This window comes from Lonchura striata, chromosome 1 (assembly GCF_050655825.1).
Source record: "Lonchura striata isolate lonStrDom1 chromosome 1, ASM5065582v1, whole genome shotgun sequence".
In the NCBI taxonomy this organism is placed as follows: Eukaryota; Metazoa; Chordata; class Aves; order Passeriformes; family Estrildidae; genus Lonchura; species Lonchura striata.
Window position 1 is genome coordinate 66286760 of NC_140703.1, and position 25606 is coordinate 66312365.

Below are 25606 nucleotides of genomic sequence, written 5' to 3' on the forward strand. Positions count from 1 at the left end.
TATAATGGAATTCTCCAACATAATTTTGAAATACATCAAGCATAATTTTCTATTTCAAAAAATATAATTATACCCACTAGCAGAAAGCTAATATTGCTCTGCCCTATTTCAGTTACAGGATCTGAGAAACCAGACTGTTCCCATTGCTTGCACACAATGATTCTTGTTACCTTACTAAAAGGTGGTCAGGCTGCCTGTTCATACAACCACCGGAACAAATCCAAGAAATGGGAGTTTGAGTATGGACTTCACAAACTAGCAAGAAGCTTTCAAAATTTTTGCATTATGTCCTGAAGAGCTTCATTTGACTACAAAGTTGCCCCAGTTTTGAGTAAAGATTGGATCAAGTGACCTCGAGAAGTCCCAACATAAACTGGAAGACTCTAATGAAGTTTTACAAGCCCCATAAGACATAATGGACACGTGTTGATGAAACTGGAACTATTCAGCATTTTGAAAGAGGTGGCACATGACAGGATAAGAGGCTTAAAGAGAGGGGAAGATCAAAACATAAAAAGAAAGCATGTAACAACAGGTCCAATAGTCAATGCAGAGGCTTCCCAAAGTCCTTTGCAAGATCTGTGCTTACACTGGGATCTTCATGAATATGAAAAAAGAGGGTCTTTTTATTTTTGCCCTGAACATTAGACAATTATTTGTCTCAGTGTAGCATAAGCATGACCATCTCAAAGACCAATATTATTGAAGAAATGTTTATTTTTTAAAAACACTCTTCAATCCAACACAAAACAAGAGTGCTTGTGCTAGTACTGTGTGTGAAGTTACACCACTTCCTGGGGATCGTCACTAGCTTTAAAACCAACCTTTCCTAAGGGTTGCATGCTTCTTACTCAGCTTGGGCAGACCCAGGATATTAAGACAGCCTTCATGGTATGTGGTTGGACAACCAATTCAAGTAGCAACTTCATTTTGGTCATCAGAAAAACGTACGCCTGGCCACATGGCACAGGAGGGAATGGCACCTCTCCCAAGTGCTCTACATCCTCAAAAAAAATTAAAAAAAAAAAAAAAGGGATATCACCGTTCCTCTGCTTTCGAGAAACATCTGTTCAATAATTATAAATTCTTCAATGTAGGAGAAAACCCACTAAAATATGTGATAATATGTTTATTTGCTTACTCCCTTTTTCTTTTGTTTCTCACTTATTCTGACAACACTCTCAATATTACTTGCAGTTCACTACTGAAGCCTTACATTTAAGGAACTGTGATGGTCCCCAAAGCTTGGACAGTTTGGTCTCTTCTCATCATATTTTTTGTACTAGTACTGCAAAACTTAAGACAATTCAGTCATTGCAAAGTTCATCAGGCCTATTAGAAAGACTTGGTATATCTGACAAGAACATTGCTACAGCCAAGACTTTAACATGGATATGTACTGGTATGGGCTCTGTGAAATGAAACACAGTCAACTGCAAGTGTTCAACTCAAGCCTTTCCACCTACACAGTCCAGCCTAGCCATTTAACTCTGAGTGTCCATGCTTTTGGTGCTGTTTGCTCATTCCACAGCTGTACAAGCCTGCAAAAAAACCTAACTTCATTGCTAGTTAATTAGCCATTAAGTCATTGTAAAGTAACATGGAAAATTCTCCAGAGAATAGCTAATGCTCCCATACTAATTACAGTTACTTCAAAGACTTGGGTTGAAGGTTTATTTCAGAATATATGACACGTGTGGGTTTTGCCCTATTTATAACACCAAATGTTTTAGTTCCATTAAAAAGTGTAAGTACCTCTAACATAATTTTAAAATGTTTACATTACCTTTTAATTTACCACAAACACTTTGTGGTAAAGATTTGTGTAATTAAAACAACAAATGCAGTTGTAATATATTATTTCCCACTAGTGGGGAAAGGATTTTGCTTTTACAGTTAGGTGTGCTCAGACTGTACAGCAACCGATACCCTAGTCATTAGTTAATAATAGCTTGGCCACTCCCATAGTATTTTCTAAATAAAACTGGTTAAAGAAAGCACTGTCTCAAGATGTACAGCCCAATTCTGTTATCCAAACCTTTATCACTATGACTTACAAAAAGTGCAAATTACAGTTATTTGGACTAAGCTCTCCAAAGAAATGAAGCTCCTTCAATCAGTGTTTACCCAGCAGACTACATTTCTTGTTTAAAGCTGTCATGGATGTAATAAAAAATAAACAGATGTAAAAAACTGTGAAGACATAATAAATAAGCTCATTGTTGGAAAGTTTCTCCCATCAATTACTATAGAGTTTAGCAGGAAAATGTTTCCAGTGATCTAAAGAAAGCACATGAAGTATTGTAGTACCTTGGGTGAACTGGCTGATGCTATGGTTGCCTTTCCCCAGGTGAATCAGGAAGCCATGGCGTGGACCCTCCGTGATTCTGATCTTAAGAGTAACATGTAAACTGTCCCTGTCTTCCACTTTCAGCACTTTGTTGGTAATCAGAAACCCAATGTGACCGGTGGCCAGAAGACGGAGAGTCTGAGCACCCTTATTTATTACAACTTGAGGTATACTGTTGTCCACAGCCATTATTCGAATCTTCATAGTCTGAGGCTTCCTTGTTTCAAACACAGTGTTGGGGAAAACATAGAAATCAGTATGAGTGCCATCTGTAACAGTGAAAGAGAAACTGTCCTCAACTGATTCTGAGCCATCATGTTTGTAGCTGATTAGATTTTCATTCAGATCTTGTTTAGTGAAGGTGGTGACTGGTTTGGAGTTATTGAACATGATCTGGCCATGAATTGGTATTTGAGTGATGATAAATTTTAGCAGTGCATCAGGTGTATCTCTGTCTTCTGCAGTCAGTTCAAATGGGGTTATCAGTTTGTATTCATTTTCACTCACAACCAGGTTATGGATTGTAACAACAGGTTTCTTATTGTCCACATCACTGATAGAAATTCTGAAAGTACGAAACACAGGGTTATAGCCATCAGTCACCTCAAATTCAAAGCTGTCCATTTTCACCTCATCTTCTGAAGTATGAATGTAATAGATTTTATTGCCTGCTAACATGAGTTGAGTGAAAGTGGAGATGGGTACCCCAGGCTGATCTGTGCATTCAAGATGACCACGAACAGGTGGTCTGGTAATGGTGAAAACTAAGTTCTCATCTGGACTATTCAGGTCACTGGTACTAAGCAAATCAGTAGTAAGGGTTACCTTCCCTCCTTCTTTCAGAGAAACTCCTTTGCTGATAACATCTGGGAAGACAATATCAATGCTGCCTATTGTCACATAAAAGTAGCGGTCAATGAGAGGATTTATTCCATCTGTCACATCAAACTTGATGAGATCACGAACTCCTTGCTGGCCAAAATGCACATATCTAATCAAATTTCTATCCACTTCATCCTGGGTGAAGTTCATTCCCCGGGTGATATTTTCAACTCCACCTGAAGGCTTTATTCTCTGTAAGAGACCTTGTCCTGGCCCATAAGTTATAATGTATGTCAAGGTTTTGTCTTCAGAATCAAGATCAGTAGCCTTCAATATTCTGTTATTAATAGTTCTAGTTTCCCCTATTTCAATCTCCAGACCGTCATTGATGGCCATTCTGGGCGTCTCATCATCTACAGGAATAACCATGATGGGCACCATTTTCCTAACGGTGTGTTTACCATCTGAGAGTTGCACCTCAAAACCATCCACCCTGGTCTCAGAGTCATCATGTTCGTAGAGAATGCTGGAGCTCTCTGTTATCTGATCCAAGGTGAAGCTCTCCACTAGGACAGTTCCATTGACCAGCTGGTTCACAATGTGGCCGTGCCTGGGAAGCCTGGTGATTGTGAAAGTTAACTCATCAGCAGGGACATCCGCATCAACTGCATTGAGGATAGGGGTATCAATCACCAGGCTCATGCCTTCCATCACAACAAACTCTCGGAGGAAGATTTCAGGCTCTTCGTCATTGATCGGCACAATAACAATGGGGAAGAAGTGCCTCTGGGAAAAGTTAATGCCATCAGAACAGCGCAAAGCAAATCTGTCTTCAACAGGCTCTACACCCTTATGTATACTCTGGACATAAAAAATGTGCCCTTGACGGAGGTCCTTCAAAGTAAAAGCACTTATAGCTACACCTGCCCTGGATTTTTCAGATCCTGGGGCAGGAGAGATGTTCTCTACATACCCAGATGTGGGCTGAGCAACAATTGTGCATAGTATATCATCACTAGGAGTATCCACATCTTCAGCTCTGAGGTGAGCAAGAGTAATGACCCGTTTGTCACCTTCCGTCACCATGAACTGCTCCCCCACAAAGATTTCTGGAGCTTGACTGTCAACAGGAAGAATGGTCACCAAGACTGAAACTCCTTGAACAATATTGCCCCTGACACGCCACTTCTCAGACAGGTCAGACAAGGTAAGGTTGAAAGTATCCTCTTTGGGCAGAAGGCCTATTTCGCCACCGGTGTGAGCATATACCACAGCACCATCCAGCAGATCTCTCTGGGAAAATCTCTCTGCAGGCACCCCTTGAACCAGGATGCTCCCATGCTGAGGAGGATCCTCTACAATGAAGGTCAACATAAAGTCATCTGTATCCTCATCTGTGCCCTGAATGACATTAGCAGTGATTTCAGAAGCACCATTCTCCAGCACATCTAGGTAGGAACCAAGAGTTCCTGGGGGCAATCGTAGTGTAGGAACCTCATCATCAACTGGGTGCACACTCATTTTCAGCGTGATGGGCACAAAATGAACCCCATCACTCACATCAAGCCTGCAGGTATCACTGTTGGCCTCAGCTCCACTGTGCACATACACCACCCTCCCTTGTCTGATATCCTCCAGGCCAAAGATACCACCTGGAACCAGACTGTACCCAGAGAGTTGCAGCTGCCCATACCGAGGAGCCTGGGTCAGGATAAATCTGAGACGGGCAAGTTCAGTGTCCGTGTCACTGGCATCCAGCTCAGTTGGACTAAGGACATGGCTGCCTCCTTCGGGCAAAGTGAAGCCAGTATTAGTGATTTCAGGAGGCTGGTTATCCACAGGCTGTAGGTAGATGGTGAAAGTCCCTTTGGCCACATTGCCAGCCGCATCTTGCACTTGATACTGGAACTGAATCAAATGAGGAGCCACCCCCAGCTCTTCCTGTGGAGGACGGTACGAGATCTTGTGATGGTTGATCTGGGCTTGGGTGAAATGCGTAACTTCCACAGAGTGATCCTCAGTCAGCACCAGGGATCCAAGGCGTGCTCCATATGCATCAGGAGGGTGATTGGAGTCAGTGTCAGTGGGAGGCTGGATTACCGTGTAGCGAAGTTCACGGTCCCCGGAGTCCTGGTCTGTGTAACACAAGTGCTTCCTCCGCAGGGGGGTCACCTGCTGCTCTGCAACTATTAAATGCAGGCTGCTGCTACTGTGGAGCTCTGGGGCTAATCTGTCTACAGGATGAACCCTGATCACAAAAGTCTGTGGTCCAGAGCGGTTGGGTGGGTCATTGTCATCCTGGACTCTAAAGATGAACTGGTCCAACACAACCCCAGGGCCAGGGCTGTGAGCTCCAAAGTGGTGGTAAAAGAGACGCCCTTCTACAATGTCCTGTTGCAGCCACTCTCTCACTGGCTTTTCATAGATGAGGGAGCTCCCTGCTACACCTGGCACCTTCCTCCAAGAAAAGCCCTCCTCTTCTTCCTCTTCTTCCCAGCCAGGAGGTGGCTGTGCCTGACGGAGCAGGAGCTGCCCAGCTGTGGGGCCAGACTCTACTGTGAAGAGCAGGATGGCATCCTGTGAGTCAATGTCAGTGGCACTAAGAGCACGAGCGGTGATGGGCACTGTTTCACCCTCAGCCATGGCAAGCCCTGTGTTAGCATTAAGTAGGGGTGGCTGGTCATCTGTGGGCACCAGGGTAATGGGGAAAAGGAACTCAACACGGTGGCGAGAGCCACCATCTTCCAGCCGCAGGACAAGGTTGTCACTGAGCGGAGACTCGCTGCCATCGTGCTGGTAAATGACTCGGCCTGCTGCCAGCTCAGCCACTGTAAAGTGTTTACGTGGGGCAGCAGGTCCTGGGGTGTCCTCCAGGAGAGTGAGGTGGCCATGCCTCAGCCCTGCTACCACACTCACCCGCACCTGCTCAAGGTCATCCTCATCACTGACCACCAGGCTGGGGCTGGGACCTGGGCCCGAAAGGGGCCTTGACTGCCCCTCATAGAGCACGAGACCGGTGTTGCGGGTCACCACGGGTGCCAGGGTGTTCATGGGCTTCACCACAATCACAAAGGTAAAGGGTTCTGAGGCAGCACCCTCTGGGTCCAACACTTCCAGTTCAAGCTCAAAGAGCCTCTCCCGATCAGAGTCCTCCATGGGTGGCTGATAGGCAATGCGCAGCTCCCGCACATCCCGCTGGCTGAAAGAGGTGACAGGCAAGCTCCGGTCGTCTGTGCTGACCATGTGGCCTTGGCCAGGACCAAAGGGAGAGGTGATGTTGAAAAGCAGTAAATCGGGAGGTGACTCTGCATCCTCAGCTGACAGCATGTCAGGCGTGAGGGCGGTGAGCACAAACTGATCCACCTCCATCATTAGCATGGCCAAGAAGCTGGGTTTGGGGGCCACGTTCTCACTCCCGGCGCGGATCCGCACCAGCACCTGGAAGTACTCGCGCTTCAGCAGCGCCCCGCCGCCCGCCGCCTCCCGCAGCTCGGCCACCAGCGGCACCAGGTCGCGGTTCGGGGAGCCGCCGGCGGCCGTGTGCCGGTAGCGCAGCCCCAGGCGCAGGAACTCCTCGCAGTCCCACATCAAGGACGGCATCGGGCCGCCCTCCGCCGCTTCCCCGCCCGTCGCCGCCGGCGGGTAGTTGAGGATCTCTCCGTAGCGGGGCAGCCCGGCCAGCAGCGGCAGCAGCCCCACTCGGCAGCGCTGCCGGCCCGGCTCGAAGGCGAACTCCAGGCTGCGGGCGTCCAGCGGGTTGCTGGTGCCCCGCAGGCGCTCCACAGTGAGGGGCAGGTTGCGGGTGACGATCTCCAGCTGGGTGAAGAGCACCTCCACCTCCAGCACCAGGGGCAGCACCAGGGCGCGGCTCGGCGAGTCGTAGCGCAGCTGCAGGCGGACGCGGTCCCGGGCCGGGCTGCGGCCGCCCAGGTGCGAGTACTGCACCTCGCGGGCTCCGAAGTCGCAGGGGAAGCGCCGCGGGCTCAGGCGGCCCGGGCGCTGCCACAGCGGGTCCTCGTCCAGCACGGTGAGGTGGCAGCGGTCACCCGGCTGCACCTGCAGCACCAGGTCCCGCGCGGGGTCCAGCCAGGCGGAGCGGCCCAGGGGCACCCGCAGCCCGCGGTTGGCCACCACCACGGGGTCCGCCTCCGGCGACCACGGCGAGGAGACCGCAGCGCTGCTGCCTGGAGGGGGCTCCGCCGCCCCAGCCCAGGCGCAGCCGGCCAGCAGCAGCAGCAAGCCGGCCAGCAGCCGCCGCGGCCCGGCGAGGAGAGGCTGCATCGTCCTTGCCGGCGGAGGGAAGCGTCGGGAACCTCCAGCAGCGGCCGAATCGCGGCCCCAGTTCTGCCGCCGGCGCGGCGCCGCTCACCCCGCGCACACGCTGCGCTCTGAGCGCGCCGCGCTCCGCTCCGGAGGGGAGCCCCGCGCCCGGCAAGCCCCGCCCCGCGCCTCCGAGCAGCCAATGGGCACCCGCAGTGGGAGAAGCCGCCTTGCGCGATTGGACAGAGCTGCGTGCCAATCATGTAAGTTACGAGAGGGGCAGGGCTCTCCTTCCCTCCTGCCTGCCGCCGCCCAACAGGTTGCGGAGCGAAGGCGGCGGGATGAGCCCCGGCGGTGCGGGAGCGGGGAGGTGGCGGGCACGGATTGCTCTGCTGGCGCCAGCGGCCCCGAGAAGGGAGCGCTCCGCTCGGGGCGAGGGCGGCGCTGCTTTCCCGCAGCGTAGGACCGCACTTCTGCCAGCCCCGGGCGCGGCGGGAGCGCGCCGCCGCCTCCTGCGCTGCGCTTCTCCGCTCCCGCCTGGCTCCCGGGGGCAGAACTAAAGCTGGGCTGTTCCCGGCTCGCCGCCGGGCAGTGCTCGGGCTTTCCCTGCCCCTCGGGGCGGCGGCGCCGCCCGGGATCCAGCGGCGGCGCCGCCCGGGATCCAGCGGCGGCGCCGCCCGGGATCCAGCGGCGGCCGGAGCGGGCTGCCCGAGAGCCGGGTCCGGTGGCGGGGAGCGGGGGGCGGCAGGAGTGCCCCAGGGAGAACGGGACGGGTCACAGGAGGACAAGCGGCCCGGGCGGCGGCGGAGCTGCCTGCCGGCACCGCGGCTCCGCGCCACGAGGAACATCGGATAAATACCTCGGGCGCAGCAGCTGGCACCAGGTAGTGCCCAGTGTCGCTCCTCGGAGGCGGCGAGGCACAGCAGCGGGTAATGAAAGGCTCACGGTATCTCTGCCACCTTGTGCCTGCAGTTAAAAAAGCACATTAACTCCGAACTTGGGAGTTCTTTCCCATTAAAATTCCCGATAGCAGGCTCTGAATTTCGATGCAGCCTGTCTCAGGGTTGCTAACATTCTTTGTTGTTTATGAAATATGATCCGCATGCCGTTTTAAGAAAGGTTTCTAACAAATACAACAAAGAGACAGATTCAAAGACAGCACAAGGCTGTCTCAACATTTGTGTAATTTTTATATTCCTTCTTTTAAAGTTATGTCTTACAGTATCCTTAAGTGGTGGAGCAACATTATGGCACGTGATCTTGCTTTCTGTATGGCAAAACACCAGTTTGGAATTTGAATTTTGCAGTGTGGGTACAGCTACATTCACATTTAAGTATTCTTTTTAATAATTCAGTTTGGTTTGGAGTGGGGAGGAAATCAGTAGAGATTCCTATTCAGTTCTACAGCACTGCATTATTGTAATTTGTGATATATTTTTATATTCTATTACTGACATACCTATGGAATACTGCTGAAAGCTGTTTTATGAACTAAACCTATGCAGTAGACTTATGGATTCAGATGCTGCTGCAGGGAGTAGTAGTTCTAGTAGTTAGATATCTACCAAGTTAAGCAATGCTAATACCATTTTTGTACTCCTATGAGACAATCACCCTGGATTTCAGCAATGAATGTCTTATTTGTAAGATTAAAAGGAAAATATTTCAGTTGAGTCCCAGGCACCAATGACCAAGACATACCAAATAATTTTTTTAAGATATTTTGCTGTCTCTGGAAAAAAAGAAATAAAAAAATAGTAAAGGGATGAAGTTGCCCCATGTCTCACACAGAAATTTCTTATTTTCCATGGATATAGGCTCTGGTTCTTTGACCTTTGATATCCTCATCACCAAATAGTAAATCTCCATGTACAAACAGCAGAAGTCCTCTTTATTTTTAAGAGTTGCTGTCTTGTCAAACAAATCAGTGAGCTCTTGTGCCACAGTCCAAGTACAAAGTGCAAGACTTGGTTTATTTCTTCTTCTTGTCACAGCACAACATAAACAAAAATTCCAGATTATAGAGATGATGAGAATTTTGAAAGTATTTTCCTTGGATTATGCCAACTCTTGTGTTCAAATTGTACCTGAAGAAAATTCATCTTGGCCAAGTTTTGATCTAATAACATAGATGTAAATCCAAACTGTTTTCCTACCAATTGTCCCTGAAGTTAGCGTGGCAGATCAGAATTAGGCCCAATAACAAGTCCGTTGATCTTTTAAAATAAATTTTTAGTGAATAAAGGAACTGGTATTTGACCAGGGGAAAAAATATACATATCTTTGCATTAAAACTTGCAGGTTTGCTACATTACTAAACTTTATTTTCAAGTCTAAATAGAAACAGAAATATTTAGGGCACAGAAGACTTCCTAATTTAACACAGCATTAATAAATAAATATTTTAAGACATTTGTTTATTTTAAAAATAATGCAAATATTTCTTATTTTAAATGCAACCCTTCCTGGGGGCATCTGGCTTCTGCTTTTGATGATGGATCACAGATGTATATTCCTTACTGGAAACCTACACAACTCACAATCCTGTGTTAAACAAACAGAAGTTTGCTGCTCTCCAAGTCTTCATTCAAATGTATAGTTATCAAAGACTGCCCTCTGTTGATAAGGCATAATCTTAATTTCTAAATAGTAATGATGCCTGATTTTTGTTATTATATAACTTTTTGTAGCTGTTGTGTACTAAACAATGTAAACAATTCCAGATATGCTTTTCCAATAAGTTAGTAAAAATGAAATAATTTTGGTTCCTAAATACTGGTAAAGGAGGAAAAATATGGCAGACAAATGTCAGCATTTTTTAATATTTTCCAACAACATGAGCATTTCATAACTTTCAAGGGCAAAAAGATTTGCCAAAGTGTCTTTACTAGCTTGCTAAGGAAATTAGGAGAGCAGGGGAAGGGAATGGAAACAGCAAATGGGATTCATGGGAATATTTGGATACTTAATTGATTGTGTAATTTTCTATTACAATTCAACTCTGAAGGCCATGTGGAAGCAAGGTGTGCAGTATCTACTGTGTCTCAGAACAAATACTCATAATTCACAGTATGTCAAATAATATGGTGTTCAAAGACCAAAGATCAAATTAGTCTGCTGAAACACGGTAAGAATTTGAAAATTTTAAACAGCCATCTGTGAGAGTGTTTCAGTTGCCTGTGTTGCTGTACTTAACTAATAACCTTTCTGTTGCTTCCATACTCTTTTTGTTCTTTTATTTCATTAATGAATTATTACGCAAGTGGCTATTTATGAATTTTAATGCATGGGGCTTTGCCTGGGTTATGCAAGAGTGTTGCTGAGCTGTAACTTTCAGTACTTCTTTTCCTGCAAGGTATGTCTAGAGGCAGAGAGCTGCCTCAAGAGTCCTCCCTGAAATGTCTTCTTTACCTTTACATTCTGTAAATGAGGCATTGCCTTAAACCTGTTATCCATTTCTTTAACAGTCATGAAAATGTCTAAAAGTCTGTTTATAAAAGTCCAAATATTTATTGTCATGCAGGCAGAGATATTAAGTCCAGTATCACTAAATGTGGCATCCACACTTTATTTCCCATTGCCTTGTGGTATGAAGAACTGCAACTGGTTTCTGTCAGAATACGGTTGCATTCCTTGACTAGTGAAACTTCCACAGTCTGTTTTCAAAACTGTTTGGGTCTGATTCTGGTTTGTAAATTTCATGTACTTACAGTTAATGTGACCACATGGCCTAACCAACACTGATTCCAAAACCCAATCCAAAATCACCCTCCATCTTTCTAAAGTTCTTCTCAGATTTTTGTCATGTTGGCTTATGATGTTTCTTCTGCTGTTGTCTCAATAATTGTTTTCACCTCTCTGGCACTAGTGCTCTGCCCACCTGTGCTGGGCACTCTCCATGTTTCTTTTTTTACTTCCACTTTGGCTCTTTAAAACCTACTTTTCAAGTCAAACTTTTTCAAGCTCCTTCCCACTTTAGATCTCATCAGAAGCAATGTGTTTCATTTATGCTTTTTTCCTGTCTTTTGATCACTCTTACTCTTTTTGTTTCAAAGCCAAAATACAACTTCTTGATCTGTGAACAAAGGGGAAAGACTTAGTAATTTACTAGACTAAATTGTTCCATTACCTATAGTTTAAATCTTCTGTTTGTACTCTGAAGTCTTTTTACTGTGATTGGAATGGAATGTATAACATTATTTTTAAATGTACACTGACACACACATGCATGTTCTTTGATGTGTAATAAAGGCAAGAAAAAAGACACTATAAGCAACATAGCTGTTTCCAAAAAAATATTTAAAGACCTCAGTCTCTCTCAGATTGCTCTTGGATAAGATTGGTGAGGGGTTGGAAATGTTGTTGACAGGAAGTGATCAAGTACTGTCACTAGTGACAATTAAAATTTAATCTCAGTGTACAGTCCAGAATAGGTAGGTTTTTGTGGTTATGTATAGTGTTAGTTATATTTGTATAAATTATAATTATAACTGAAATCATGTTTTCAACAAGGAATTATTGACAAAACAGTTCATTCTAGCACAGATGTTAAATGAAGTTGAGATGAAACTTTTTGGAGTACAAACTGACTACAGTTTAATATCTTTGTTAATGGAAATATTCAGTTTAGTGTTAAGTTACGATTTTAAGTTCACCACCTTATAATAAACAAGGGAATACTTTTACATAAAAGTAATACTCTTAATCTATTTAAGAGAAGTTGCTATGCAAAAAAATAGAAAAGGCTTTGACTACATAAGCCTGTCTTTTTTTCTGGCCTGCCCTAGAAACAGAGAATTAGAAATATTTTCCCCAAATTAATTTTCTTATGGTAAATTTGTGAAGTAGTTTGAGAAAGAAATACAGCAGTTCCTGTAGAATGAAGCTGTGCATGCTGAAATTTAGTTCAGAAAATGATCTTCCTCCATCATGGGCTCCTATGGTTAATCATTTTGTGTGTTTCATGTTTAGCTGAAAGATCAGTGGTGAGGGGAAATTGTATTGTACCAAGTGCTCACATCATGTTAAGGTTTTCTTTAGAGTAGTGGTCTCAGTGGTTGTGAGGCTTCTATAACATAAGCATGATATGTTATCAAAACAACTGCAGTAATATCTATATGAATGTTAACATCACATATATTTTGGATGTCTGCTGTTTTTATGGAAGGAGTTGTATTTGTGGGTGAGTTAATTGATGGAAGTAGTGCAGTGATTCTGCAGCTGACAGAGGATTATATTTAGTAAAAATATTTAGAATTATTTTAATTTGTCTGAGCAAAGATGTTGATTTCTGCCTATTAATAGAAATCTTTTCTATCAACTAAATATTTTTTATACACACCTATACTATAAACGTGACATACTGCACATTTTATATAATATGCAGTCATGTTCCATGACAAAGACTGTTGAACTAGGTCCAGAACTTCAGTCAAACAAGCTGTCAGGTATCCCCAAATTCAATGCTTTTAATAATTTAGGATGCTATGGTATTCATTATAAAACGTAACTAAACTCTTTTGAAGAATGATCCTGCCATCTCTGAGTTGACTTTGGATATCTATTAAAATTGCATATCAAAAGCTGAAGAAATTGCTGCTTAATCACCTAAGATTCCCTTCAGTGTAATTTTTTCTGTCCCACTTTATAAAATAAATTTTACTTAATCTTTGTAGCTTTGGTTGTCATAACAAAACCACCCCACACAGGCAGTTTCACCATATTATAATTCAAACAGTATCACTGCCATATATACATTTTCTTGTGACTATAAACTACTGCTCTTTATGTTAGACAGCCAAAGGCTGGAAAGTAAATGAGAACTAAGCCTTAAGATTGTGATGAGGGCAAGAAGCAGCATCCGCCCTCCCGCTTCATATCCAGGTAGTGATATCAAACACTTACTATGTTTCCTTTCTCCATAGAGATCTCCCTATGTTAGCCAATGTTAATTTTACTCCCAATTTACATACAACTGCAAGAAATACATCTTAAACTTTTGGGTCTGATACTGTGGCTTCCACTCAAATAAACCTCATAGTGTCTTCACTGAGTTTTGCCAAGGTAAGAATCACAGTCAGTTTACAATATGATAGATGAGGATTATATTAATATACAAGTCATGTAGATGTACATGTATGTTCAGCTGGATACCTATTAAAAGTTAGCATTTTTGTAATGTTGCAAGTTGATTTCCAGACTTTTCTATAAAATTGTATCAAACCCATTCTCCGTGACTTTCAAATGAACCGTCAATATGTGTCAACATTTGCCATGAAATATTTTGGAGCAACAGCTATTGAACTGGTAGATTAAACGGATTTTGCCTTGCTAGGACTGCAGGTGTTCATCACAAAAGAAATAGTGGTTAGCCACTAAGAATCCCAATTGCAGGTTACATTGCATTTTCGAGGGAAGATTTTTGAAGGTGTGGATAAGTAATTAGTGTCTAACTTCAGGCTATATAGACATTAACTGGAAGCCAAAGGACAGCTGGGATTTTGTTTGGAGAAGGATATTTGCAGTACCACTGAGGTACAGGTCTCACAGAGAAAGTGCTCACCACAGAGCTGGGAACATGCAACTGGCTGCCCTTAACAGAACCCTAACAACCCAAAAACTTGGGCACAGCAGTTTCAGATTTATCTCAATTATGTATGTGCTGGTGGTGAGAGGCAGAATATGGCTGCCTAAGCTGAAAGATCCTTTTGTATATGCCTCTTTTCAAACTAAAATTTTGTAGTTAAATGAGTTTATAGCATTTTAGTAAGGGGACAGTCTTGCAAATGTACATTGAATAAGCATATATGAGATGTGTCATTCCTCACCCCTTTGGACATAGGAAGACTGCATTCAGGCCATTTTGGATGTCTGACTTAGACCTTGCACCTCACTTCCTCTATTGATAGTATGTTGAACGAGGGTCTATCAACCCCCTGATAGGAAGAGATAAAAATCACTTATTGCTGCCTTTATATTAGAAATTAAGACATTTTGACAGCTGTCAAATACCATTCCTCCTATAATAAGTTGAGGTGGGGGTTAGAGGTATCTTATCTTGTGAAAAGTGCTTAAAAAGTGCTCATGTCTTTCTATCCCTTCTGTGGAAAGTTTATGTTCCTGGCTTAGATGAGATGCTTAAATCCTAAACTTGTGAAATTAAATGTGAAAAAGAGCACTCCACATTATGAGAGATTTAGAAGCTCTAAGCCTGTTGCCTCCAGGACTCCTATTTTTAAATTATTTTAAAAATATATTTTTGGATGCACTTCTAGAAGTTCTGCCACTTCATCTGTACTCAATTCCTGGAGAAGCCAAATCTGAAGTATCCTCAGGCTAGCTTCTGATGCAGCTCTTTTTAATGCTGTGATATGGAATGGAATCCAGAGCCTAGGTGTTTTAGTGTGATCAAAGGTGCTGTGACCTTTGAGATTTCTTACTGGTTTGTTTACAAGAAAGCAAAAATAGTTAACTGTCAGTTTCAAAACATTGCCCACCATTCTGATGTCTCTGTATAACACAACTTGGTAAACCAAGTTTACCAAGTTTAATCTCTAACAAGTCCAATGGGAACATATTTAGCCAAATGGCTCAAAATAGAGAGAACAAGTAGAATTTTGCAGTAAGAGTTACTGGACACTCCAAATGACCGAACACTCAACAGCTACCTTTGCCAGTTTTAAAAGCAGTTAGCTATAAAACTTATTTTATTTTTATAAAAGGTCAATTTGCAAACATGCACTCACCAATAATGAGGGTCAGAGGACACCAGCATCTGACCCACCATAAATTTTACTCTTGCTGCAACATGTAAACCTGCAGCTAAGCTGGTAAACCAAGAACTGCAGCAGGGGCTATGCTGTTGCATAGCACTGCCAATTGCCTCAGATAGCTAAATAAGTATTTGCAGTCAGATAACCTTAGTATTTGCAGTGTTTAGGCTATTTCCAAGCATATTTAGGGAAGTAAAATTAACAGTTTTATTTGGAAAAACTCTCAGCCAGAAGTGAGGTGTATGTGGTTGGTGCATATGTTAGATCCGCTGTCCACAGAATATTTTTGAGCTGCACCACCATCAGGCCTTTTATGCTCACTGTATCTCTATAAACGGTGCCAGGACTTTATGGGAGATTTGTGCTTAACCTACAACCTTGTGATTGCCCTACACCCAAGCAAGCACCTTTGTATCTGCACCATTGATGCACCATTGCCAGACATGGCAGTTTTCCCCATTACTTTTTAAGCCTTTGGTCTTTAATATTGTGCATTTAGACTTTAAGAAACTACTTTTTCTTTTTCTTTTTTTTTTTCCCATCTGTTCTGTGCCAATTATGGATTAAATCCAATCTTCAAGGTCCAAATCAGCACTAAACACATAAAATATATCCATAGGATAATTCTCCCTCCCCAGGGTTTCTCATCTATGAAAGCATTTGAATTAACCAAAATTCTCACAAAGCAAGTTGCCATTTCTCTGTGCAGTATTCCAGGGCATTCATTTATGTAAAAAACTTAATCACTGTAATGTTATACCTTTCATAATATGTCTAGGTTTAGATTTAGTTTTCTGTCCCTTAGTGTAGACTGGTAAGAGGTCAGTAGTGATTACAACACAATGTTGCCCTGAGCAGTCATTCCATATTCAGAATGGAACTTTCCCAGAAAGTTTACATTGTTTTGTCTAATAAAATATTTTTAACTTGTGGAAATTACATTTCTTCTGTCACTATTATTTAAATTTCTCAAGTCTGTAACTGAGAATTTTCTTATATCTCTGTTTTTCCATAACTACACTAGGACTTCTCAGTGATGAAGTTTTCAGCTGAGAACCAAAGGTTTCTTTCTCAGATCTTTCTCAAACCAAGTAGTCAGAATATTGTAAAGCAACAGAAGCAATAAATGAAACAAATTATCTGAAAGAAAATAAATAAAAGGATATGAGTATGATATCTGCTGGAAAAAAAAAAAACCAAAATATATACACAAACAACTGAATCCCTGCAGATCTCTCTCCAAAATAAAGTGTCAGTGATTATAGACCATCCACTGTGATTTCATTGTTGTTACTGGGTTTATATAAAATGTCTGAATAAGACAGTGAATTGTTTGCCATGACGATTTTGAGTCTTCATGGTCTGTTGGTTTTAAGTAAGAAGTAAATCAGCTGGTATGTACAAATAAAGTGGTGATTAGAGCACTTTCTCCAGAAATACTGGAGGTTGATCTTAGGCTTTTTGACTGTCAAAGAGGACTTAAAATGTTCCTCTCAATTACTTGAACTTCCAGCTATGAAACAGTTTTGAGATCTGTCCTTCCCAGTGAAGTTAGACTAGCAGGGAAAAGAAAGGAAGGGCAGGTTACTCTCCCATCTAATGACTCCACTCCCTTACCTCAGCCCTGCAAATTAGACAAGACACAGGAAAGAAAGAAGAAATATTCTTTGGAGCTTTTCTTGCTGTGTACTTCACAAAAACCATCAATCCCCTTCAAGTGAGTGCACCCCCCCAGGATATCTGGGAATTCAGATTAATGGAAATGTCTCATTATACCTGACTGCAGATGCCTCCAGTGAAGGTTCTTCTGTGCTCATCACTCCAGGCTCCTTTTGTTATCAGTAGAAAGAAAAGCTGCTTTAATTTGCAATTCATCTGACCTACCTTGGGTATCTACTTTAGAATAAGATGAATAATGCTCTGAAAGCATCCCTGTCTCCATTTACTACAAGAAAAGCCTGGGTGAGTAGGTCAGGTGCAGTATGGGGATGAAAATAGACAGACACTTCTAAAAGAGCATCCTTTCTATCCTGAAAATGGGAACATTGCAGACATGAGACTGAATTGCCCTTTATCAGTGCTAAGCAATATACAACAGGGAGCCTGAAATCATTGCTTGTATTGGAGGCCTAATGTTTACGTGTCTGTGGCTTTCAATATTCTCTCCTATGTGCTACAAAGTAGCAATAATAGCACTTAATCTTTGAAGGGGACAATATGTTAGAAATTATGAAATGCCCTGAAATTACAGTAGTCAAAGTGCATATTTCTAAAGAGAAGCAAAAAGTTTTTTTGACAGTAACTGATGAAACACATTGAAAGACAGTGCCTTTCATGTTGTTTTTCCTAATTTTGTGGGTTTTGCAGCACTCAGGTGCTACACCATATCTGTATTTTTGCCCATTATTCAGCACAAGAGCACAATCTTCTATAAACTATATTTGATATTGAATGGGATAGTCTAATATGCCAACAAAGATCTTGTAAGAAATACTTTTCCTAAGACGTGTATACATATGAATAATATGTGTATACAGACTTTGAATTAAGTTATATTTTATAACTTGTTATATTTTCCAGGATTATTTCATAGGATAAAATGCTCAAAGGTATACAGCCATGGGCACTTAAAGTGTTCATTTTTTTTTTTTTTTTGTTAATATGCAGTAAAATTGCACTGTACCTTTTCTGAACACTTGAAATACAGTTTCTGACTTAGAGAACTTCAATAGTTTAAATATTAAGTAGAATATTTACATGAATCTCTCTAAAGGATTAGATCTTTGTTAAAAAAAAATTCTTTTTTTTAATGTTAGAGCTTCTTTGGTAAAGATCTTACAAAGCATTGAAGCTTAGAACCTATGTCATAGGTCTCTTCCCATGCCAGGTGTGAGCTGACCTTGGGAGCACCTAGTTCAAGGTCTGGCAGCAGTCCAAAGTATGGTTAAATTCATTGAAAAAATGGTGTTCAATCTGACATTGGTCCATCAGGAAACTTCCCCTATTTCTGAAACAACAGCTAAGGAAAGCCAGTGCATTGTCATTCCTTTGATATATTCTGTAGACATATCGTCATATGGGTAGCTTGCTGCCAGGCATAACTCTGCTGAATAGATTATCATGTACACCTGAAAATGAAGCTGGTCAAAGCGTGGAAATGCTGTTCAGGAAAGACTGTGGTCCAGGCTTACCTAAGATAATTGAATTTTCTGCATCCATTTGCAAGTTATGACATCTCTTTTTTTAATGTTTTTTTTTTTATTCAGGATGCTGTAGTAATTTGGGGCTTGGTCTCTGATCTAGTGCATGCTTTAGGATCTCAGTTTCCATTGAAATAAATGAAGTTTAAGCTTGTATATACATTCATGGATTCAGCCTTTCATCCTCATATTTTTCCAGTGCCTAACCCTGTGAAGAGCCCAGCAGCCTACTTATCAAGAAATAATAAGAAAACTGTAGGAAAAAGTAGGACTAAAAAGGATGTCAGGTGGTCAAGTAGTCCACCTTCCTGCCTTGGGGTGGGATTAACTCAACCTAGACCAAATACCTATTTGTCTAATCCAACAAAGGAGATTGCCTGGGGAGGCTGTGCAATCTCTGCTAGTCAATCAAAAATAGAGACAGTGCAGATCAAAACCTCTCATTCTGCCTTGGAGCAAGCATGCACACAAGGAAGGACAAGCTAAATCCCAGGAGATCTTTAATGGTACAGTCTACAGGCTGAGATATCAGTTAAACTCTTTGATGGGAACAGATCTACCTGACGTGACATAGGAGAGACTGCAGCAATTCAGAATTTTCCTGTGCCAAAGCATGTATTTCTACCACATGGTCTTAAAGAATATTTATTTACATAAAAGAAACTAAACCAAGACAATGTTCTTTTCCACCACTCCCTTTTAAAATAGTCAATACATCTGAAAATAAGGGTGTTAATGGAACATGTGCTGCTTTGGGAGTTGCTTCTTCTGTAATATTCTGGCTTTGTATGTATCCATGAAGGATCAGTGTTGCTCTCTAACACTTTGTGTTAGTAGCTCTGTTAAAATTTGTTTAAAGAGAATGCAGTTTTATTACTCTGTTTTGCAGAAATGACAACACTGTGCTTGAAGGCTGCTCTATTAAATGTTTTGGCATCGGTGCTCAAAGAGGTCTGATTGGAATAAGGAGAATACATCTGTGTTACCATTAGCTGAACTTTTGCTGTCTTTATTTAATTGTTGTTTCTAGTTATTGGTACATTTTCCCAGTTGCTACATTTCATACCTACTTCTATGGTTTTCCAAACAGGACTAACATGTATCTGTGTTTCTGTTCAGAAGTATACTCCTTGGATGGTTCTAGGCAGGCCTCTTGTATTAAAAAAGGGCTTTTGTACAGGAAAAGAATCCAAACAAGTGGCAAAATACAGGATCTAAAATGAAAATGCAATAGAAGGCACAATATATGTTTTATATGTTAAAACATATATTAACATATAAAATATGTTAAAATATATGTTTATATGTTTAATATGTTTAATATGTTAATATGTTTATATGGTGTTTTATATGAAACATAACTTTTATAAGCAGTAGAAGTACAGGACCCACTACACACATGGAGTTATACTCACTGACAAGCAGAGTTTTCTTATTCTTTCCTTCAAATTCTAAATACATTTATCTGTATTGTCTCCCACTGAAAACACAATCTTAAAAAGACAGAAGAGTAAACAAAGGTTTCCTAACCTTGCTAAGATTCAGTCCAAATACGTGGTTCAAGCTGTATTCCAGAAGTGCTAAGGCTCTTAGATGCATATCTCAGCACTCATGCTAAACTCTTGCATTACAGGCCACCTGAACAGTGACATCCTTTTTTCTGGCTGGAGGGGTCATAGGCTTGTCCTGTAGTCCTTCCAGGGCTGTACTGCCAGAATTTCCTTTAAAGCATCTGAAATGTGCCCAATATGTGTCCAAAAGGCCATAGATATTCCTAGAAGATCCTCATAAGTCACAGCCAGCATGACCAGTAGACTAAGGGCTCAGGAGAGAACTGATCAAATTCCCTTCCACCCAAAAGAATACATATAGAAACATCCCCCACTCCACCAATTTGATCTATTTTTATTTAAGGAAATTAATTCTGCCCTAACAAGCAGTCAGACAGAGAGAATTGGTAGTACCCAAGGGTGATCAGACCACACACAGAAATCTCTCAGAGAGTGATCTCTGTTAGATGTCTATTAGATATTTATAGTACTTTTGTGGTATAATATGCTGGTAGTATATGAACTCTCAGTATAGGTTGATATAAAATCTAGTTTACTTTTAAAAAATTAAAGTAATAATAATAAGGTAATAATGCTGAGAAATTAATCTACTTAGGTGTTCATATCTTCACTCTATGTCCTTTCTCCCCCAAGTTTTTTTTGTTAGATACCTTGAGAGGTATTCAAATGCTCAGGTGCCACACAGAACCTGAGACATCAAACTGAGCTAGTAAATATTCTACAGAACCTATGGAAGAGCAGCTACAGTCTTATGAAGCACAGAGGCAAGAAGAAAACCACAAAAGCATCTAAAAAATGCTATTGGGCATGCTTGATAGCAGCCTTCATATGTCTCAGATCCTCATTTCCTGTGTCCAGTATAAATTATTTATTAGCAGCTCCCTCCTAAACATACACAGGCCATAATTCTCAGGTGGAGAACAGTCATTAGCAAAGCTGGGACCAGGGACTCAACTCCACTTCTTCACTACTGTCAGAAGATTCAGGAATCAATGACATCATCTGCTGACCTGGTCCCTCCTGCCTCAGCCTCTTAGGAAACACTCCCCTCTTCGCTGTTAAAGCAAAAATGCAGCTCAGTTGCCACCTCACCCTGCAGCTCCTTCTCTTTTCCCGGGTGTCTCACATCAAGTCCTTGCTGCTCTCACAGTCTTAACCTGCTGTCTGTCCTTCACTCTAACACCATGAAGGGCTGCAGCTACTCTGCTGTGCCTCTAGCACAGCCAAATAAGAGCTGCAGACCTTCCGAAGGGCGCAGCACAATCATTCCCACCCTTGGTCCAGCTCAAGCATGTTCCTTGAGATCAGATGCCAGAGCTCATGCCGGGACACAAAGGAGACCTTCTCATATGGAAAGCAATCCTAGTGGTAGCACATGGGGTGCATTCTGCATTTTCAGGACAAGACTGCTTGGGCCTGATGAAAATCAGAGAAATAGTAGAGAACTACTGTAGGTAATTTCAGTAGAATCCATGATTTAGTAATGCCAGGAATTAATAAATATGCCTGAAACTTCATTAGAAACAGCTGGAGAGTGTCGAAATCATTCAGATTTGACTGGATCGCAATCTCTTGATAAATCAGTTTCATGATCCGTGGGGGTGTATGGGGCTTATGTAGGCTGCCAAGCAAGGACTGTAAAACAGATCTGAGCATTGCCTGAACAAAGTAATCTCTTCAAAGCTGCAACAAGAGTGAGGAGAGGCCACACAGTAGGGATGAGCATGTCCTTCCTCTTGCTGTTGCTTTCAAGGAACAAGGGCCTTAGGCCTGCATGAGCAGAGATGATGGGAGGAAGCAGAGGAATAAACAGCAGGACAGGTGGATGAAGGAAAGCCAGGGTTGGGCACCACATATGTTAACATCTCATGGTCTCTTTTTCTTGTTTGTGCAGTATTGAAAGCTCTCTAAATTGGGTGGGAAAGGAGAGAGAGGTGGGGCAAAAAACCCAGAAGTGGCTAAGAATGGACAGGGAAATTTAGGGAAGATAAGGCAGTGTGAGATAACAATTTGAATCTTTAGTGACTGTTTGCATTCTCTTGTTGTTTCTGCCACAATTTCTTGTGCTAAGTTAAAAATGTTTATTTTGCTAGCATAGGTCTCAAAAGTAACAGTTGCAATGAAGAAATACATTTTGCCTGTTTTGTGTGGGATTTTTTGTTTGTGTTTTGAAATGCAAGGATGACTACAGCTATTATAGTTTGTCGTTAAAGCTGGAAGCTTGTGCTTGCTTTTATCATGTGCAGGCCAAGCAAAGATAACAGAGCTTAACTCTGACAGGTAATTTGACAGAGTGACCATTAGTAGCATGCTTTAGTGCTTTCTACCAATTCAGCAAAAGGGTTTGGCTGTTTCTGCCCACAGCTATTCCTGACTTTTCTCCTCAGAAATTCTTAAATTGTCAGGAATGTACAGTAACTAAAATTTATGGTCTATTTATAGGTACGAGAACAAGTGGAAGGCCTGATAACCTTAGCAGTGCCTTTACAGTGGAGTGGAGCTCTGTTCTTTCTCATATGCACACGCCCAGCAGCCAGCCCTAAATATATTGATGTTTTCATGTGCATGTACATAAGTATCCAGTGACAGTAACAGCAGTGAACCAAGATAGACTTTCAGAGATTTTCCATTTGGAGAGGGGATGACCTTCAGAAAGCCATCTAATCGTGCTCCTGGTAGACATTACAAGCCTTTTTATAAACTCTAAAATACTTCAGCTAGTGATCTCAGGAAATATAGCTTCAGTGCTTGAGAAGCTTGTTATTTTAGATTAATATATTAATCTTTTGTAGCTTTCATGTATTTTGATGCTGATAATGTACTTGTAACTTCTTTGCATTTTAGTTAAATTATAAGACTCAGAAGTATTAGCACTGGAGCAATGTGATTCACATGCATTTCATTTAACACGAGACATCCTTATGATGGGTCCATTCAGCAGCCAGGCACAAGGTACACCCATGAGAGAAGGCATAGGACAGACACACCAACAATGCAGCTGTGGAGTTCCTGCAGCAGCAGGTTGAGGGATGCAGGTGCCACATGGGGCTGGACAGAGCCAGTCAGACCTTGTGGTGTCCTCAAGGCCCTGAGGGAAGCTGAGAGAGGATTTTGCTGAAGTTTTCCTGGAGAAGCATTGAACTTGCACTGTCCAGTATGAGTCATGATGGTAAGAGGTGGAGGGATTTGTCTGGAAGACCACCAGCTGAACCAGGCTTACTCTGAAAATCATCCTCTGGCCTCTAATGGCCCCTGTGGCACCAGACACATGAAGAAATTGTTTTTATTTTGTTCTTAGCTAAAATAGAAGCATTAAAGTGATTTAAGTACAAATCAGCAGGGACTGAGAGGTGAACAAGCATTGCCTGAAGGTGATAAAACAAAATGGCAATGTGGAAAGAGCAGAGATTTCCTCCTGTTTGAACAAGGAAGGAAATGGAGCAAAATTTGGATGTGATCAGAAGGGTCTCTAGTAAATGGAGCCTGGAAGTGATTCAGGATTCCTGAGCCTCCTCTACTGTCAGCTTTAAACACTGCTGGCAAAACGTGTCTCTTCTCCTTGATTTACGCAGAAGTTGACCAATGTGCCACTATTAATTAAAAAGGATCCAGAGAGCAAAATTCTGATGATGAACTTTGTGGGTCACTGTATTGCTACAAAATGGATTTTCTGAGGAGGTCAGTATCTTTTTCTTTAAAATAAATAGGATTTTCCATTAATATTTCCTGTCTCCTCCCTTTACTCCTCCTGCTAGATTAATATATGAATAAATCTGCAAAGTCAAACATTCACAAATTTATAAATGCTAAGATGAATGTTACTTTTGCAGGAGAAGAAACTTCTGCTGGTGTTGCCACCTGCCCATGTACTTAAAGGCAAATAGCTTATTTTTCTCCCTAATCTTTGCAAGAGAGTTGTGGCCAGCCTGTGTGATGCTTATGGAACTGCTGCCCTTGCTCTCAGAGAACATCTTTGTGTACAGGTCAATCAAGAATTCATTCAAGAAAACAAGGGCAAATAAATAAAATATTTACAGCTCAGGTGATCTCTCAGATTCAGGTCTTTTTCTTCTTCAATTTACCTCAGAATTATCCTTGAATGAATCCAGAAACTCCAAAGGCTACTGCTATCCTCCTTGATAGATGTATTTAAATACTTAAAATATACTGGTCAAATTCTCTCAAGTCACTTTCTGAAAGTGGTGGCCAACAAAAGCCCTTCTCTTTTAATTTCTTCATGTCTGATTTCTAGTAGATTATGTTAAGCATGCTTTGGCATCAGTTTATGTATTTCTGAAAAGAGCAGGTTTAAAATGCATCATAAGATGGATGGCATCCATAGCTATGTGTGAGGGGGAACCCTTTTGTACCTTTGTGAATATACCAGCCAGCTTGATAAGTTTATGCTACAAATCTTGTCAAGCAGGACTGCAGGCTCAAATAAACTTTCTAGTCTCTGATCTCAAATGGAATGTTTTAGTGTGGTACTACATGTTGTTAATTCATGACTAAATATTTAACAAAGACATAATTTGTGGGGCCCTATTTCCTGGGCAGAAGGGCATTGGTCCTATCTAAAGTTTCCAAATCATTGAACCAAATTTGTTTTAGCATTTTGGTATAACTGTTCTGTGAGCAGCTTGATGCTTTTAATCTAGACTACAAGCATTTAAGTTAAATGCCTTCTGAGAAAGATTCAGCACATGCAATCCTCACTGAAGAGACTGGGAAGTGATGAGCCCCTCAGAAGTGGGAGTGTACACTTTGAGAGATTGTATCTTTGTTACTCATTAAAGTTGTAAAATATTTTTACTGACTACTTTTGTGTATTGCCTTACTTTAATTGCACAATGAAACCATCTGCTCTCAGACATTTTTTTCCCTGTCCTCATTACCAATTTATTAAATTACCTGGAAATCTGAAAAAAGATAATCAGTACTTAGGAATTAAGTGTTTTTATGACGTAGCAAATGCTGTTCTCAGTTGTGGACATTCTTATGAGTAGCAAGAGGGTATGCATGAACACATGAAGGGTTTGATTTGTCCTGTTCAAATGTGGATTTCTGCAATTCAAAGAGCCATATCCAAACCAGTTATGCAAGTTTCCTCAATGGCCAGACATTAAGCCAGTTTGTGAAGCTGAGTGTGAGATTCATCTCATGTTAAAGCAGAAGCCTACATTTGGTAAATGAACCTCATTTCAATGGTTAGACCTTCACTGATTGTGTTAGCAACTTAAATGTATCAGATACAGATACCAATAATCAGTTAAATTAGTCCCATTCATGCTACCTTTAACCCTTCCCCTGCAAAAGCAGTGGGATCCCAGGGCTTTCTCTTCTTATTTGCATAATAGAATTTAAAAAGTAGTCCTGCAATCCTGCAGAATGTGGAGAACAAAAATTTTCCTTCCATTTTTGTGATGTGGACTTGTAGCTTAACATTACTGCTTTTATTTCCTCTTAAATGCTCAGTTATTAGTCTTGAAAGCCAGAAAAGTATTTTCAATTGACTGTACAATCAAGAAAAATTACACTACTTTTTACAAGTCTTAGGATGAAATGGAAAATTATAATTTTGATAAAGAAATAAAAGAAACATTAGCTCATTTGCAATCTTTGTTTTGTTTA

General features: G+C 41.7%; 1 protein-coding gene across 1 annotated transcript in view; it reads right to left on the reverse strand.

The window, feature by feature from the left end:
• FREM2 (FRAS1 related extracellular matrix 2) overlaps positions 1-7529 on the reverse strand; it is a 122441-nt gene extending 114912 nt beyond the window's left edge. Inside the window, exon 1 of the mRNA XM_021526624.3 lies at positions 2311-7529. Coding sequence (XP_021382299.3) covers positions 2311-7453 — 5143 coding nt within the window. The 5' untranslated portion in view covers positions 7454-7529. The remainder of the gene's footprint in view (positions 1-2310) is intronic.
• Between the last annotated feature and the right edge of the window lie 18077 nt (positions 7530-25606).